The sequence below is a fragment of the Ophidiomyces ophidiicola genome (assembly GCF_022830035.1).
Source record: "Ophidiomyces ophidiicola strain CBS 122913 chromosome Unknown scaffold_7, whole genome shotgun sequence".
Classification (NCBI taxonomy): Eukaryota; Fungi; Ascomycota; class Eurotiomycetes; order Onygenales; family Onygenaceae; genus Ophidiomyces; species Ophidiomyces ophidiicola.
In genome coordinates this window covers 534919-551147 of record NW_026054647.1, presented here as the reverse complement: position 1 = coordinate 551147, position 16229 = coordinate 534919, and the positions used below count along the sequence as shown (strand labels likewise).

The following is a 16229-nucleotide window of genomic DNA, read 5'->3' as shown; positions in this document are numbered from 1 at the left end:
GTGCCTTGAGCTTGTATGTAGGTACTGCAGGGAGTCGAGACGATGGCGATAAAATAGGCAAAGGCATCCGTGTGTTTTATCCTGTTCGTTGTCTTTGGGGGGAGGGTTTCAAAAGTGCCGCTTTCGAGACGGCAAATGCAAGAGGTAAGAAAACGCGCGACGAGAACAAAGCGTGTACCCCGTACTCCGGCCGAAGGGTCTTGGTGACGGGAAAAAGCAATGGCCGTTGGGTGTATTTTTGGGCTCAAACTGAACAGTTTCGCCGATGCGGTGCCTTTGCACCCTGGCGCCACAAGGCCGTGGGAGACCAGCGGACGGATGCGTCTGGGCCTTGTGACGGGTAGAAACACGCAGTTGAAAAGGGCTCCCGGGGCTATGGTCCTCATTCGGACGGGGCCATGAAGGCGCAACCCCGGTGCAAGTGCTGAATTGGCCAAAAGGGCCGACGGGCGTGTATATACAGAGCATGATGGCCGATGCAGAGGCGGAAGCAGGCTTGGCCAGCGAGGCAGGCCGGGGCGGCTGAGTCAGCGGCTGACCGAGGTGTTACGCGGCGCGTGGGGGGCCAGCCAATTACCAGTGGCAAAAACACAGCTGACAGTACGGAGCTAGTACGAGTCAGCCCGACGGCCGATCGCGGTCGGGGGCCAATGGTAGGTGGCGCAGCAGGGAAGGAAGGCCCCACCAGAAAGCAAATACGAGGCGGCGGTATTGTAATGTTGGGTGGGCGTGCAGCATGCGCAGAAAGACCGGCCCGCGCGTTGATCCGGCGTAACCGTGCGGTCATATTTTTCCGCGTCTTCCCCCTTCAGGCTTGAACTCACTTTTCCCTTTTCTCTTCCTCTTCCCCCCCATCGCGACCTTACCCAAACCTGTCATCCCCCCCCAACCTGCCAGCGCGTTACTCGATTCGGCCGCCTCTTGATCCTCACAAACATCATACCTCTTTGGGTATCTCAGCTCGACCACCCCGAACCCTCGACTCCCCAGCGTCGCTATTGTTACCAGCTATGGCCGATATCACTGCTGTCGCTGACGAAAACCCTTCGCCCGCTCAGGACGAGCTCGTCCCTGGTGGCAATGGCGTGGTAGAGAGCCGCGGCACCAAGCGCCCTCGCTTGAGCACCGCGGAGGACGACGACGACGATGAAGACAAGCCTGGTCGTGAGCGTCGCAAGATTGAGATCAAGTTCATTCAGGATAAGTCTCGCCGTCACATCACTTTCTCCAAGCGCAAGGCCGGAATCATGAAGAAGGTGGGTTCCGACTCCACTGCCGACGCAGCAATTGCTGGCTCCCCTTCCTCCTCCGAGTTCTCCCCGATACAATGCCACTATCCCCCGCTTCATGTTTATTTGATTCTTTGCTACAATTGCTAATGTATGCTAGGCCTACGAATTGTCGGTCCTCACTGGTACTCAAGTACTCTTGCTTGTCGTGTCCGAGACCGGTCTTGTATATACTTTCACAACTCCCAAGCTGCAACCTCTTGTTACAAAGGCAGAGGGCAAGAATTTGATACAAGTAAGCTTCCATTTTCTATCTCTTCATCCCAAGCATACCAGTAAAGTAATACTTGAGAACATGTCCTAACTGCCCCTTGCTCTAGTCTTGTTTAAACGCCCCCGAACCCACGAGCGCCGAGAACGGCGTAGACGCCCCGGAAGTCGCCCCAGAATCCGCCGACGACGTTGCCCATGCTGCTGTAGGTGCCCAACAAGCCCAGATGCCCCGAGGCGGCCCAATGCATCCGGGCTACATGACAGCCGACCAGCAGCAACAGATGGCATACTATCAAAATCTCCAACAGCAACAGCAGCAAGCACAGGCTGGAGGTCAGTATCCAGGAATGCCAGTTGGTGGTCGTATACCTCAACAGCACCAACCCACAGCTTGATCTGCCTTGTCGCGTTCCCTATCTTTTTCTCAAAGGCCCTCTTATTAAGCAACCATGTACCGCCGTATCCCTTACCCATGTTATTTTAATGCGGTTGCCGATACCTTGCTCCTAACATGTCCCTTCGCTTTTGTACACATCCCTCTTCCTGTATATCTGATGTGCCTGGAACTGTGGTGCTCTATACTATCCTCCATCTTGGTTTAAGGATTTATCCACCAGCCACACATTCTTCTGTATACCCTGTTTCGTCTAAAACACTCTTTCGCTACTCGCTTCGAACTCCCACCCTACCACCACTGGCACTAACTGGCCTCTTGCAGAATATTGAAGGACAAAAACACAAAAAAACACTTCGCCTTTTCCGAGTACTGTTGCTCTGGCTTTCATTTTGCGGGTGTTTAGACCTTCGGAGATTTAGGTGTTACTGGTGTATCCGTGGCGGGTTCATGTTTTCCATTTTCCTACGATCTGCGACGTGCTCATACGCGTGTCGTTAATTACAACTCTTCATCACATTGACCAGGCGCCCGAAAATCTACCCACTCCCTCCTGGTCACTCTTAACTATACTATGTGAGCACATCTGCTCCTGATTAGCCTCGAAGATTTCGGTTGAGCTGGATAAGCGTTTCCTTTTCGCTCTCCGGCCCTTGCTGCTGTGCGCAGAAAGGCTCACTAACATATCACATTGTTACTTTTTTATGTTATATCCGTGTTTACCCTGGCATATGGGGATTTTTTTCAATCCGGAACGAAATGGGGTGGCGTTATGCATTTTTTCTCCGATAGTTGCTGTTATTCTGTTTCTCTTATGTGTTTATATGGCCCTTGCCTCTTTTACTCATTGATCCTTTTTACCATCCGCCAGGAATTAGCAGATAAGATAAACGTTTGGGTGGATAGGGAGTGCACTTGTTCAATTCCATTCCCTGCTGGTTTAAACTCGAACTTCTCATCCTGTTATCGTATACTAGTTGACGACATATGGAATTTAAAGTTATATTTTATTCACTGAAATTTATAATCGCTACTCTCAATTAGGGCTTTGGAGATGTAGGCTTGGATTTTCTGTGATGGAACGGTCTAGTAAGCCATGTTGGAACGAATATCATTAAATTTGCCAATAGTTAACTATGTTATTATAATGGGAAGTTCTAAAATTCAACGAGTATGAAAGAGCCGACTAAGCCACGTGCCTTGAGCCCCTGTTCGTTGTTCATCGTCGTCGTCCTGCTCCCCTACACTTACACCATCCTCGGGTTCCCTAGCCCGACTTGGCCTGCCGGGGGCAGTCCCATCTGCAACATCGGCATTCGCACCAGCCCCCACATCTACCTGAAGTGCAAAAATCGGCTCCCGAACACCTCTTCCCACAACGGGTGTCGACGCACGGCGCCACCCAGAACCGGCGTCGCAGCGCAGGCGACGGCTATTGCTGCTGGTGTTATTTCTCAACACGCCTTGCCATCTTATGGACCTCCGTCGCTCGGGAAAAAGAGATGCTGGGGATGTGGGGGCGGTGTTGGGGTGTCTGGCTGTGAATGGGATGGTGCCGCTCGTGCTTCGCTGTCTTTGATCTTGGCGGTGGAGTGTGGAAGGGGATGCAGGGCATTGGCTGGGGGATTTTGGGGCCATAGCATTGCTATCGTTGCCGGTGCTGCTTTCGTCGTACAGGTCGGCCCAGATTTGAGCTGTTTCGTTGGCTAGGCCCATGCTGTGCCGCTCCTGCGATGACGGGGGTAGAGCTGTGGTGTAACGGCGAGATGGGGTCCGTTGTTGGCTAGGTGTTTGCAATAGCAGCGGTTGCCGTTCTGCAGGGTATGATTCTTCATCAGACGGGCAAATAAGGCCCGAGTAAGTCGGTGACGGAGCCCGTTCTTCCAAAAGTCCAAGTCCCGGGGTCAAGGCACTAGGTGCAGGCGCTGCCCCTGTTTCTGCAGGGCTCATGGGTTCTTCCAGTCTCCATGATAGACAAAGAACGCCAGAAAGCAAAATAACAGTCCCCAAAGCAATAAGTCCAGCATGTAGTCCTGACAAGCGCGACGTTTGCCGGAAATAAATCAGACCATCCAAAATCGCAATAATGTTATAAATGCAAAACACAAATGGATAAAGAATACTCGTGCTGCATAGCTTGAGGCCACGATGCATGTAATATAGTTGGGTGAGAGCGATGGCCACCAAACCTAGTAGAATGACCCAAGATTGCCATCGGTTAAATTGGTTGACGCGATCAAGAATGGTGCGAACAAGCAATTCAACGGCGGTTTTCGCTACAAGCAGCGAGTGTGCAGAAAGTATACCGCTAACTGCGCCATACAAAACACCTCTGAGCGTTTTTAACCGCGGGCTGTGGTAGTGGTGGTGATGCGACCCGTGTGTTTTAGAATTCGAATGGCCCCAGCTACCAGACCAGCCAGAAACCGAAGGACCTTTCAACATATGAGCACCCAAAAGTGTAATCACAATTATTACCGCCGTTCCTGCGATCCATTGGAGAAAAGCCGATCGTCCTAAAAGCTTAAGAAGCTGATCTAAGGTATGCGCGGGCTCACCGATGGCCCCAAAAATGGCGATCAAAATCGCGCCGATACAAACGAGAATAGTACCGCCGAAAGAGTAACGGGTGAAAGGCTCTCCAAGAATCAGCGTTGCAAAGATCGTGTTGAACACCAGACCGGACTATCTTTATAAGTTTCCATCCCAACACAGGTATAGAAGATAAGGGCCTATAACATACTGCCTGTAAAGTCGAAAGTACCGGTAGTGGTAGGGTGGTAATCTGAATTGTGCTACCGACGATATTCGAAAGGACAAACATAAACATGCCAAGCTATGCCCTCATCAGCGTCCCGTCGCAGCCGGCCGGTGGGGGGTCGGTTAGAGCTATACCTGCCATCTTCTTCGTCTATATGGCGGCCTTCTAATGTCGTAAGGGTATTTCTCATCCTCAAGTATATGCGATTTTCGTTGAAGGGTTAGCCCGATAGCTTGGAGGCTGGTTGACACCAATCCGACCAAAACACCAATCTGCAAGGACTCAAGAGTCAGTACAGCTTATTAAAAAATCTCTGCATGGCCCATACGTACAGCGATACTCCCCTGAGGCGATATATCACCGAGCTGGCCCATTTCGGGTGTCTTCATGCATGAGGTGCTTCCAGAATACGGCCCTGCGGAAAAGCCCTCAGCGAGAAAAAATGGACATGGCCACCATATTGAGCCCAGAAAACATAAATATCGAGAGAAGTGTGCCAGCTAGTGAGCAGCTACGGACAGCACATATCATTGTTGACGGTATGTCGCGGGGATGGTGTGACTTCCGACTCTGGCTGTCAGGTGTGTTGGTTTGGATCGTCCCGTTCCCACATGTTGGTGCAGACTGACATCAGCGTTTCAGACGCGTTCTTTCGAGGCCAGCAGCACAAGCCCCTAACAACATAGTTTCTTTTTACGCTCGAAGCAGCAGACTGGAGGTCTGGCTTGCACATCTTACTCGAATCTAAATATTATTAATATCTATCGACGTTCTCGGAGTGCTGCCCTTTTTTCTATATGCGAGAACGGCACTATCAGATCTTATCAGATCCCATGACATAAGCAGCACGCCAAGAAGCGCGATAACAGACCTGCCTGGATGCCTACCATCCCTTCAATTTACCGCCATAGCTATCATCTGACACTCGCTCTTCTTGTATAGCTGGTGCAGGCTTCCGTAAAGAAAGCGATTTCCTACTGTGCAACCCTTTTTCTGCTGCATAGGTGGCTTTCATCCTCCGACCCCGTGCTCCTCGTCGTCATCCTCCCAACCTCACACCACTTGACGCTGCCGTCAAGCCTTGCATTCAATTGTGATACACAGAGCTTTCCTTAATATGTCGCAAAGCCATGCACTCTCCGACGATCAGGTATGTTGAGTAGTTATTCATAATTATCTAGCTAACCACTTCCAGGTCGCGGGCGAGCTCCGCAAAATGACCGCGTTCATTAAACAAGAAGCCCTAGAAAAAGCTCGAGAAATCCGAATCAAGGCCGACGAAGAGTTTGCTATTGAAAAATCCAAGCTCGTTCGCCAAGAGACAGCTGCCATCGATACTCTCTATGAGAAGAAGTTCAAGCAAGCCGCCATGTCCCAGCAGATTACACGCTCGACGCTAGCAAATAAGAGCCGTTTGCGAGTACTGTCTGCTAAGCAAGCCGTACTAGACGAATTGTTTGAGAGGGCGAGGGAAAGCTTGAGTGGTGGTGTAGATGGAGGAAAGGGAAACTCCAAGGGGAAGGAAAGAAAGCAAATTGGAGAAATTTTGAAGGGGTTGATTCTTGAGGGCATGTATGCGCTGAATGAGCAAAAGATCCAGGTGAGATCACGAAAGAAGGACTACGATGCTGTCAAAAAAGCTGGTGAGGAGGCCGGGCGGGAATTCAAAGACAAGGTTGGAAGAGAAGTCTCGGTCAACATTATCGAAACTGATCCTCTCCCTGAAGAATCGTAAGTTCTATTTTTTTTTTATTTTCCATATATTATTTTTGGGATAGAAGGTGTATTCTAATTCGGATACTTTCCCAGTGCCGGAGGTGTCATCATAATCGGTGGCGGCGGCAAAATTGAAATCAACAATACGTTTGAGGAACGACTGAGATTACTTGAAACAGACTCTCTTCCGGTTGTACGAGAGTTGCTTTTCGGGAAAAATGAGAACCGCAAATTCTATGACTGAGGTTTGATTCAAGCACGGCAATTATTTTTTGGAATGTACTCTTTATTAGCTAATGCGGCACTTTCACTGGTTACCAATTTCTAGAGCGAAATACTGTAATTCCGAGTATTCTGTACAGGACAATATTCAAGTATTGAACATGATTAGATCATGATACTGCATCTATTGTGTAGTAGCAACCAGTCAAGTTTCGAAAATAAAGGCAGTTGTCATTAAATAATATAGATGGGGTATATGCACAAGGACGGTCTGTGATCAAGTTATTTTAAACCCTCTTTATTGGAGCCGTTATTTCTCCCCTGGTTTAAAAACTTTTCCATCAAATTCTCACTTTTGTGGATTCCGCTCCATATCTCGTTCTTTCCCTTAGGAGACAGAAACCAGGAAACCTTTGGCTGTGGCTTGGTTCGAACGGCATATATCAGTCTGTAATATAGAGCCTGCAAAAATTCCTTTGCTTCTGACCGTTTAAGATGGGAAGCCCCCGTGTCTTGTATCGCAGAGAATATTATTTTAATCTGCCCAGCGAGTTTATCCACCTTCCTATTGAATTCTGCTTCGCTTTGTTTGTCGGGGAACGTCCTTTCGCCTGTGCCCGAGTCGATAGCAACATCTAAAATAGAAATTAAAGAAGTAAGCTCCCAGTAATCAAAAGGTTGCCATCCCGTAGAACTTGGGCGGTTGGTCTTGAAGCGATTATCACGCAGTTGAGAAGTCATGCGGGTTAAATCAAACACAAGTTCCATCGGCTTTGTCAGGAGCGTTTCGTCATCGAAAAAGAATGCAGCGGCCAGCCGGCACCTAAACACAGCGATTTGGGGAGCAGGATGGCGAATATGTTTTAGTACCTGACTTTGGAGCGCAACATCCCGAATTGTTTTGAAAAGGTGCAGAGATAGTTCATAAAGCTTTATTGATAATTAGCAAAGTAACATGTGGCATTTAAAGAGTCCTTACATCAATATCTGTGACGAAAATGTCTGTGTCCCCAAAGAGAGACGTTATCGCCCGATGAGTCGCTATTGACGAAAGAGAGTCAAGCATAAAGGATTCATCTAGAGTCAGACGGAGAAGAACCCTTAGAGTGTGATTTCGAGCTTCCGAATCTAATCTATATGTGGCCGGCTTTTAGTACTGGGATCATCACAACATTAAATGGATGGGCGTACTTTGGAGACAGGCAGCTGATGAGATCTAAAACCGAGAGAATATATTTACACTCGCCCGCACTCAGACCTACATCAATTAATAATGGTACTACAGAGAGAAAACCAAGAATAGCTCACATTTTGATCGAAGGAACGTCGGAACCACAATGTCTTCGGTTGCAAGAGCCTCCTGACGTGCGCCTAGGTCGCCAAATATTCGATCAATGCTAGCAGGATGGAAAAGTTGCGCTATTCGGTTTGCTGGCGCAATCTAACTAAATTAGAATATGGCAAATAGAAGTGCGATGCATAATCTTGCGTACCTTGAGGGCGCTGCAAAAAGAAAATCGGATATCGTCTCGAGGTTCTGATGTGCCTGATAATCAATTAACGAAAATTCATTCCAATAGTGCCGGAGAGGCATACACGATTGGAGTATCCAAAGGAGAACTTCATCAGGAAGAACACTGTTGGACAAGGACTCCCCTACTAAGCCGGAGAGCATAGCTCTATCGCGAGAAATAGGCACTGTAGCATAGGTTAAAAACCTGTAGGTCTAATATAATTGCTATGAGCTGACCTTTCAGAGCCGCCTCCCAAGACCCAGGAGAAACTGACTTCTCGGGAAATCTAGGAGGGGTAGTTGGCGATATCTTCTCAGAAAAAAAGCTCCAGCTCTTTTCTTGATCAAACGCCTCCGTTCTATAAACAGCATTTTTTAGCTTCTGCAGTGTATCCGTGTTGGATTCTTCGCCAATGGCTGAGGCTAGGATGTCTTCACGAAACATTCTGCTCCTTTGTTTTGGAGTTCGGTTGGGATTGGATCTGTCACGATTGCTGACTGGACTTTGAAGCTTCATTTTTAGCTCAGAAATTTTTGCTTCTGTTTTCCTATCGTTAAGGGTATCCGCCACTAAACTTTCCAAAGAAAAGTGGTACTTTGGAGATGTCAGTAATTTGCGCTTGCGAGTATTGTTTGTCTGCGGGGGAAGAGTTGGTGGGTCACGACGAAGGAAGTTGTCTAGCATGTCATCAAGAGATCCAACTGAACAAACAGAATCGGTGTCTTCCCCATCTGAGCCTGTCACAATGACTTGGCCATCCTTGACGACCCGCTGTGAGCTTCCTAAGCTAGTTCCGAATGACGACATATGTTGTGAGGAAATATTAGGTTTTGAGTCCTGGTTGATAGATTCATCGTCTAACGGTAATAGCCTGCTTTGGAAGTTAAATTTTAGCGGGCTCGGGGGTCTTTTCGAAGTTCTGGTCGTCTTGGGCGATAAAAAGTCCTGTGAGGAAAGGTTTGATGGACATGAGGAGAGGGGTGAGGATGGGGCGCTCTGGGATGGATCGTCCTTGGCAGGGGTCTCAACGCCTTTGACTGCTGAGAAGTAGCTGGAAATATCCGGTTTCCTTGCCATTGTCAGAAGAAAGCTTCACGATTCTGAAGTGCCAGTATCAGCTTTGATCGCGATGGTCGTCCCGGGCCGCGTCAAGGCCGATCGCGAAATCACATGATCAATTAGCAAACTGCCAAGCATTTGTGCACCGTGCAGTGCTGCTTTAGTCATCTAGTTAACATCCGGATGCCGGCTTGGCGGGGGCCTTGTGGTGGTTGTGTGGAAGCGGAGTTGTGATGAATTATCGCGGGAATGGGCTCTATGTTTTTAATATTTACCTTTTTAAGAATACAGATAGGCTATAACCATTGACTGTCTTGTTGGCTGTAGGAACCTCAGCAACCCATGCCCCCTGCTCCAGTTTTATGAATTTGCCCAAGCACTGGAAAGATCCACCCAAAAGGCAGAGGGTATTATACCGGCACCATACAAAGGCCCCTCGATATATGGGATAATATGGAACTGGTTCTCATAAAATAAATTTCATCCGGATACGGAGCATGCCGCTGTGTACTGAGTAGTATACTAAACATGTATAAGGTACCTAGAATCTTGGAACTCCATAAGCCCTTGCTAGTTTCCGAGCCATATGTCAGCTCTAGAGTCAAAGCCTACACACAAGTTCTTACTTGCAGATGCACGAGATTATGAACTTCCTATAAGCTTAAAACCATCCTTGATTCACAAACAAAAAACTTAAGATAATTCTTCGGAAAGGTGTGTACAGTCAACGCACAAGACTGCATATCAAAACAAAAGCCTGGGATACAAGCCACAAACAAAGGACAATGAACTAGTCCTTTGTTTCTTCAGAAAACTCTGTACCGAGTTACCTTCGAGCGAGCCCTAAGACGGGAGACAATGGAAGGGCATGGGCTATTGGCGCTGCTTTTCGGAGAGTTACACGAGGGAAGCCCTGTCTAGCCACGCTGCTAGTTCGCAACTACGTAGTTAGCAGACGGGGCGGAAACACGGCTACTCGCAAACCCGAAACAAAAGTTTCGGTAGCTGTGACACGGTTCCGTGGAAAGGCCTGGCTAGCTGGCTTAGCACGAGCGAAGGATATGTATGTAACGACGGAAGAGAGGAGGTGCTCACATGCACTTGGGAGGAGGGGACGAGAGGAGCAGGGGTAAAGGCGATCTTCCGTCCGATGACAAATGACCGAGTCGCCGGCGAAAATGGCACTGCTGGGGCTGTCTAGGACAACTTCGCCCAGAGACGGGCGGTGAAGCCTCGCGAAGCACTGTATAGTTAGGCCGGAGAATAAAGGACAGAATTGTGTTGGGTATCCGATGCGCCGAAGGTCCAGCCATCGGCCGTAAGCGCAGCGGGAGCCAAACCATGCGGGGTGCGCGCAGCGTATGTCTGCGTGTATGCACTGCCGGACCCATGCAGCGATGAGGTCAAGGCTCCATCGCGACTCCGCACAGCGACTCCGCCCGTCCGCCCACGGCCACGCACGGCACGCTGCAACGACGACGTGCAATCTGGCCCCAAATCCTGCAACGGCGCCGTCGCAGCCGCCCCGATCGGGAATTTGGCTGCCTGGTCGACTCGGGTACGTGCGCTGACTCAGCCTCGCGCTGCGGATGACGAAACAACATTTCCTTTTCCGGCCCAATTGCAGGGCAGCCGGCCCCGGATCAATGTTCTTCCGCCGTAAATTAAGTGCTCTTTGCGGTGTCAACTCCAGCTGAGCGTCGTCCACCAGCCTGTTTGATCCGCTAACGCTGTCCTCTTGATCGCCCACCCACGGCTCTCGAGAAGAACTCGGCTGCTGAGCCGTTCTGCGGTCGTTGCCGCGTCGTCTATCTCGCCCGTCCGACCCTTACGCTGCCTCGTCACCTGCCCCCGGACCACCCTGGCCTGTAACAGCCCGCTCCTGCGATTCTTATCTCCCGCCCGGAGGCGACGTCGCCATTTCTGCCCGCCCTCACTTTGCCTGCATGTGCCACTTCTTCGCCCGTCTGCTCTGATCTGCTGTCGTTTCTGCCAGCCTTGGCCCTTGTCGCGTCGCCGCCTTGCTCCGTCATTCCGCCCCATTTGATTCGCCTGAGCTCAGCATCTGCCCTGGATGTCAAATCCACCCGCTCCCCGCCGCTCCTAGAACCGTATGAGACACCCATCGACCTAGCCCGTCATGGCGGTGGTTCAGTTTGGGGAGGACGGCGAACCGAATATCTCGAAGCCAGTCCGACGAATGCGATGGGCCACGCAGCGACATACAGATTCTGGAGGGCTGAAGAAACGAATTTCTATCGTCGACAGATTCCAAAAGAGACTCAGTTTGAAGGAGGAAAAACGCGAGTCCACTGCCAGTAGTCTGCCTAAGGGCAGGCAATCTCCTGAAGGAAGTGCCTCGACAGATGACTCTGACCAGCGGAGGATATATTTCAATACTCCTATCGCTCCAGAAGATAAGGACGAGGATGGGAATTTGAATGCTAGCTATGCAAGGAACAAAATCAGAACTGCGAAATATACCCCATTAAGTTTTGTCCCCAAAAATTTATGGTTCCAGTTCCATAATATCGCCAATGTGTACTTTCTTTTCATCATTATTCTCAGTGTAAGCTTACCCAACTGATGGTAAGGCCCATCCAGCAATACGCTAACTTCCCGTGATGCTTTAGATTTTCCCAATTTTTGGCGCTTCAAATCCGGGGTTGAACGCCGTACCTTTAATCGCTATCCTCACCATCACCGCCATCAAAGATGCTATCGAGGATTGGCGCAGGACAGTTTTGGACAACGAATTGAATAATTCCCCAATACATCGGTTGGTTGATTGGAATAATATAAACTCCACGGAGGACAATATATCTACGTGGCGCCGGATAAAGAAAGCATCAACTCGAGGTGTTAAGAAATTATACAAGTTTATTCAACGTCTTCGGCATGGAGAGCCGGCTAAGAAGGAAGAAGATGCGCCGACCAGGCGTAGTTCCATCGCAACGTCAAGGCGACAATCCACATACTCTCAACGAGCTTCCATGCAATCGAATCGCACTGAGGACGTAAATGGCGCCATACCAATGACGCCTATTCCTTCCCCGTCTTTCGACAGACGACGGGCTGAGTCCACTGCATGGGGCTCAGATGATACTACCCGCGTGGATGAAAGTCCACCTTTATCCACTTCGAATGGAACTTTGCCACCCAGCGCAGCGCATCTGGCCCCTGAAGCTCTAGGCTTGGCAGACGTCCCCATTGCTCCTAAAAGCTATGGCAGTGTCCTCGACAAGTCGAAGCAAACGCCAGGAACGGCGAGGTTTGCCCGAGATTACTGGAAGAATGTCCAGGTGGGTGACTTCGTGCGTCTTTACAACGAGGAGCAAATCCCAGCCGATGTGGTAATTTTGTCAACGTCTGATCCTGATGGCGCTTGCTACGTGGAAACCAAAAATCTTGATGGAGAAACGAATTTGAAAGTGCGACAGGCTCTTCACTGCGGACGTGGTGTCAAGCATGCGAGGGATTGTGAAAAGGCCTCTTTCATCATTGAAAGCGAATCTCCCCATGCGAATCTCTACCAATATAACGGTGCTATTAAGTGGGAGCAACGAAACTCCAAAAACCCGGATGCTACTCCTGAGGAAATGGTTGAACCCATAACTATCAACAATGTTCTTCTTCGGGGTTGTAACCTTCGAAATACCGAGTGGGTTCTTGGTGTTGTTATATTTACAGGGCTACAAACGAAAATTATGCTTAATTCTGGCGAAACTCCGAGAAAGCGTGCCAGGTTAGCAAGAGACCTTAACTGGAACGTCATTTACAATTTTGTTATCTTATTCTTTATGTGCCTTGTTTCTGGTATCGCACAAGGCGTAACCTGGGGACAGGGCGACAACTCACTGGACTGGTTTGAGTTTGGTTCCTATGGTGGCTCTCCTTCTGTTGATGGGTTCATTACTTTCTGGGCTGCCATTATCCTCTTCCAGAACCTTGTACCGATATCACTTTACATATCACTCGAGATCGTCCGCACTGCTCAAGCCATTTTTATCCACAGCGACAATTTTATGTATTACGAAAAGCTACAGTATCCCTGTACGCCAAAGTCGTGGAACATTTCTGACGATCTCGGCCAAATCGAGTACATTTTTTCCGACAAGACCGGAACCTTGACCCAAAATGTCATGGAGTTCAGAAAATGCACAATTGCTGGCGTATCATACGGAGAAGCGTACACAGAAGCACAGGCTGGTATGCAACGCCGAGAGGGAGTTAATGTGGAAGAAGTTGCCAGAAAAGCTAGAGACCAAATTGCAAGATCGCGCGTTGCGATGCTCCAACAACTTCGATCTATCCATGATAACCCTTATCTTCATGACGATCAACTAACGTTTGTTTCTCCTGACTTTGTTTCTGATCTCGCTGGCGAATCTAGCTCCGAACAACGAAAGGCGACAGAAGAATTCATGCTGGCTCTCGCTTTGTGTCACACTGTTATCACTGAGCGGACGCCAGGCGACCCTCCGCAAATTGATTTCAAAGCTCAGTCCCCTGATGAGGCAGCATTAGTTGCTACAGCTCGAGATTGTGGTTTTACTGTGCTTGGAAGATCAGGGGACGATATCAAGGTGAATGTTATGGGCGAGGACAGGTCGTATACTGTTCTCAATACATTAGAGTTTAATTCGTCCAGGAAAAGGATGAGCGCGATTATTCGACTGCCTGATGGTACGATTAAGCTGTTCTGCAAAGGTGCGGACAGCATAATTTACTCCCGACTCGCTCGCGGTGAACAGCAAGAACTAAGGAAAACAACCGCAGAGCATCTTGAAATATTTGCAAGAGAAGGCCTGCGCACCCTTTGTATTGCTGAGCGGGTACTTAGTGAAGATGAATACCAGACATGGAATAAAACACATGAGCTTGCAGCTGCGGCCCTCATTGATCGTGATGCCAAGCTTGAAGAGGTTTCCAGTGCAATTGAGCAACAACTTACATTGCTTGGTGGCACAGCAATTGAAGACCGGTTACAGGAAGGTGTACCAGATACCATTGCTCTACTGGCTACCGCTGGTATCAAGCTTTGGGTGTTAACGGGAGATAAAGTCGAGACGGCCATTAATATCGGATTTTCATGCAATCTGTTAACTAATGAGATGGAGTTGATTATCTTTAACATTGATGGCAACGACCCAGTGTCGGCGTCAAAGGAGCTGGATAGATACTTGTCCGGGTTTGGCCTTACTGGGTCTGATGAAGAACTCCTTGCCGCTCGAGACAACCATGAGCCTCCAGACCCAACACATGCCGTTATAGTTGACGGTGATACCTTGAAACTGATGCTGAGTGATGAGCTGAAACAGAAATTCCTCCTGCTATGTAAACAGTGCAGGTCTGTCCTGTGTTGTCGAGTCAGCCCAGCTCAGAAAGCTAGTGTCGTGCAGCTTGTTAAAGAAGGATTAAATATTATGGCACTTTCTGTTGGCGATGGCGCCAATGATGTTGCCATGATTCAAGAAGCAGACGTTGGTGTTGGAATTGCTGGCGAGGAAGGCCGACAAGCTGTCATGTCGTCAGATTATGCTATCGGCCAATTTCGATTCTTGCAAAGATTAGTGCTCGTGCATGGAAGATGGTCCTATCGCCGGTTAGGTGAAACGATCGCCAATTTCTTCTATAAGGTATGATTTCGCATAGCGTGGCTCCTTGCTAAACTGATTTATCTTCTATTTAGAATCTTGTTTGGACCTTTGCCCTATTCTGGTATTGTATATACAACAATTTTGATGGGTCTTACCTTTTTGACTACACTTATATCATCCTGGTCAATCTCGCGTTTACCTCGTTACCTGTTATTCTAATGGGTATCTTGGACCAAGATGTGGATGATAAGGTGTCATTGGCTGTGCCACAGTTATACAAAAGAGGTATTGAGCGCAAGGAATGGACCCAATGCAAATTCTGGTAATATTACCCAACTGTCTGTCAAGGAAAATTAATATTAACTTGTATCAAAAGGTTATACATGCTTGATGGCTTTTACCAATCGGTTGTCTGTTTTTTCATGACATATATGCTTTATTCGCCGGCCCAAAATGTATCAGAAAATGGGCTGGATATCAGTGACAGGATGCGAATTGGCATTTTTGTTGGATGCTGTGCCGTCGTTTCCAGCAATCTCTATATTTTGCTGAACACATATCGTTGGGATTGGTTGACCGTACTGATAAATGTTATTAGCTCTCTTTTGATCTGGTTCTGGACAGGGGTTTACTCCTCAGTCCCTGCGTCTGGATTTTTTTATAAGTCCGGTGCCGAGGTGTTCGGTAGCCTTGCCTTTTGGGCCTTGACACTGCTCACAGTCACAATGTGCCTGGCTCCGCGGTTTACTGTTAAGACTCTTCAAAAGATATATGCTCCCAGAGACGTGGACATTATTCGCGAACAAGTAACGCTTGGCAATTTCAAGCACCTTGACAATTTCGAAGCATATGTCCCTCCTACCGCCGGCTCCATGTCGGCCTCAGGAGCAGCTCCCCCAAAGCTAACGGACACGAATGGCAAGAAAGGCGTCCCCGAGGATGAGCGCCCCATCTATCCCCCATCTGTGGCGCCTACAGCCAACACACATAACCCTCGTAGCCAAAATGGTAGCGATGGAACCGGATATTCCGCGAGTTTAGAAATGCGACATCAGCCGCAGCAGTCCCTCGATCGCACTCGACACTCGTTTGACTTCCGAAGTCATCCACGACATTCTGTTGAGCGAGTACGACAGTCATTTGAGCAAGGACGACCCTCAGGTGAACGTGCAAGGACTAGCTTTGAAGCCAGCAATGATTTCACTTCTGCTGCAATGTTGGCCCGAATGGAATCGACGCACGGCAGATATGGTCACCAAACACCCAATCCGATACCCGAACACTAAAAGTTAGGCGTAGTTCAATGTCGCGTTCTTCTTTTTTCACCCCACTGCTATTCTCTGATTGCAGCGATTACGTTCATCGCCTTCCGTCTCCCCTTTTCTTTTCAACCCATACCCCCTGTATATCCAGCCTTCTTACACGCCCTCAGGATCTCTACGAGTTATATGTGCTATTTCC

The 16229-nt window shown here is 48.8% G+C and overlaps 5 protein-coding genes across 5 annotated transcripts; 3 read left to right on the top strand and 2 right to left on the bottom strand.

Annotated features, from left to right (window-relative positions):
* Positions 1-1010: 1010 nt before the first annotated feature.
* Positions 1011-1897, top strand: MCM1 (transcription factor of the MADS box; the record flags this gene model as incomplete). Its single annotated transcript, XM_049251658.1, has 3 exons — positions 1011-1349; positions 1390-1524; positions 1610-1897. The coding sequence occupies 3 exons, from the start codon at positions 1011-1013 to the stop codon at positions 1895-1897; spliced, it is 762 nt and encodes a 253-aa protein (XP_049109463.1).
* A 1163-nt stretch (positions 1898-3060) lies between these two features.
* On the bottom strand, positions 3061-5031 carry LOZ57_002592 (uncharacterized protein; the record flags this gene model as incomplete). The annotated part of the gene is made up of 4 exons (XM_049251657.1): positions 3061-4581; positions 4640-4732; positions 4792-4929; positions 4990-5031. 4 exons carry the CDS (start codon positions 5029-5031, stop codon positions 3061-3063), a joined length of 1794 nt encoding a protein of 597 aa, XP_049109462.1.
* Positions 5032-5774: 743 nt separating this feature from the next.
* Positions 5775-6617, top strand: VMA4 (V-ATPase V1 sector subunit E; the record flags this gene model as incomplete). Its single annotated transcript, XM_049251656.1, has 3 exons — positions 5775-5807; positions 5853-6388; positions 6467-6617. The coding sequence occupies 3 exons, from the start codon at positions 5775-5777 to the stop codon at positions 6615-6617; spliced, it is 720 nt and encodes a 239-aa protein (XP_049109461.1).
* A 260-nt stretch (positions 6618-6877) lies between these two features.
* On the bottom strand, positions 6878-9186 carry LOZ57_002590 (uncharacterized protein; the record flags this gene model as incomplete). Its single annotated transcript, XM_049251655.1, has 7 exons — positions 6878-7525; positions 7575-7728; positions 7787-7853; positions 7904-8036; positions 8089-8141; positions 8192-8293; positions 8346-9186. 7 exons carry the CDS (start codon positions 9184-9186, stop codon positions 6878-6880), a joined length of 1998 nt encoding a protein of 665 aa, XP_049109460.1.
* A 2122-nt stretch (positions 9187-11308) lies between these two features.
* On the top strand, positions 11309-16054 carry DNF1 (phospholipid transporting ATPase; the record flags this gene model as incomplete). The annotated part of the gene is made up of 4 exons (XM_049251654.1): positions 11309-11737; positions 11802-14807; positions 14861-15090; positions 15145-16054. The coding sequence occupies 4 exons, from the start codon at positions 11309-11311 to the stop codon at positions 16052-16054; spliced, it is 4575 nt and encodes a 1524-aa protein (XP_049109459.1).
* Positions 16055-16229: the final 175 nt, after the last annotated feature.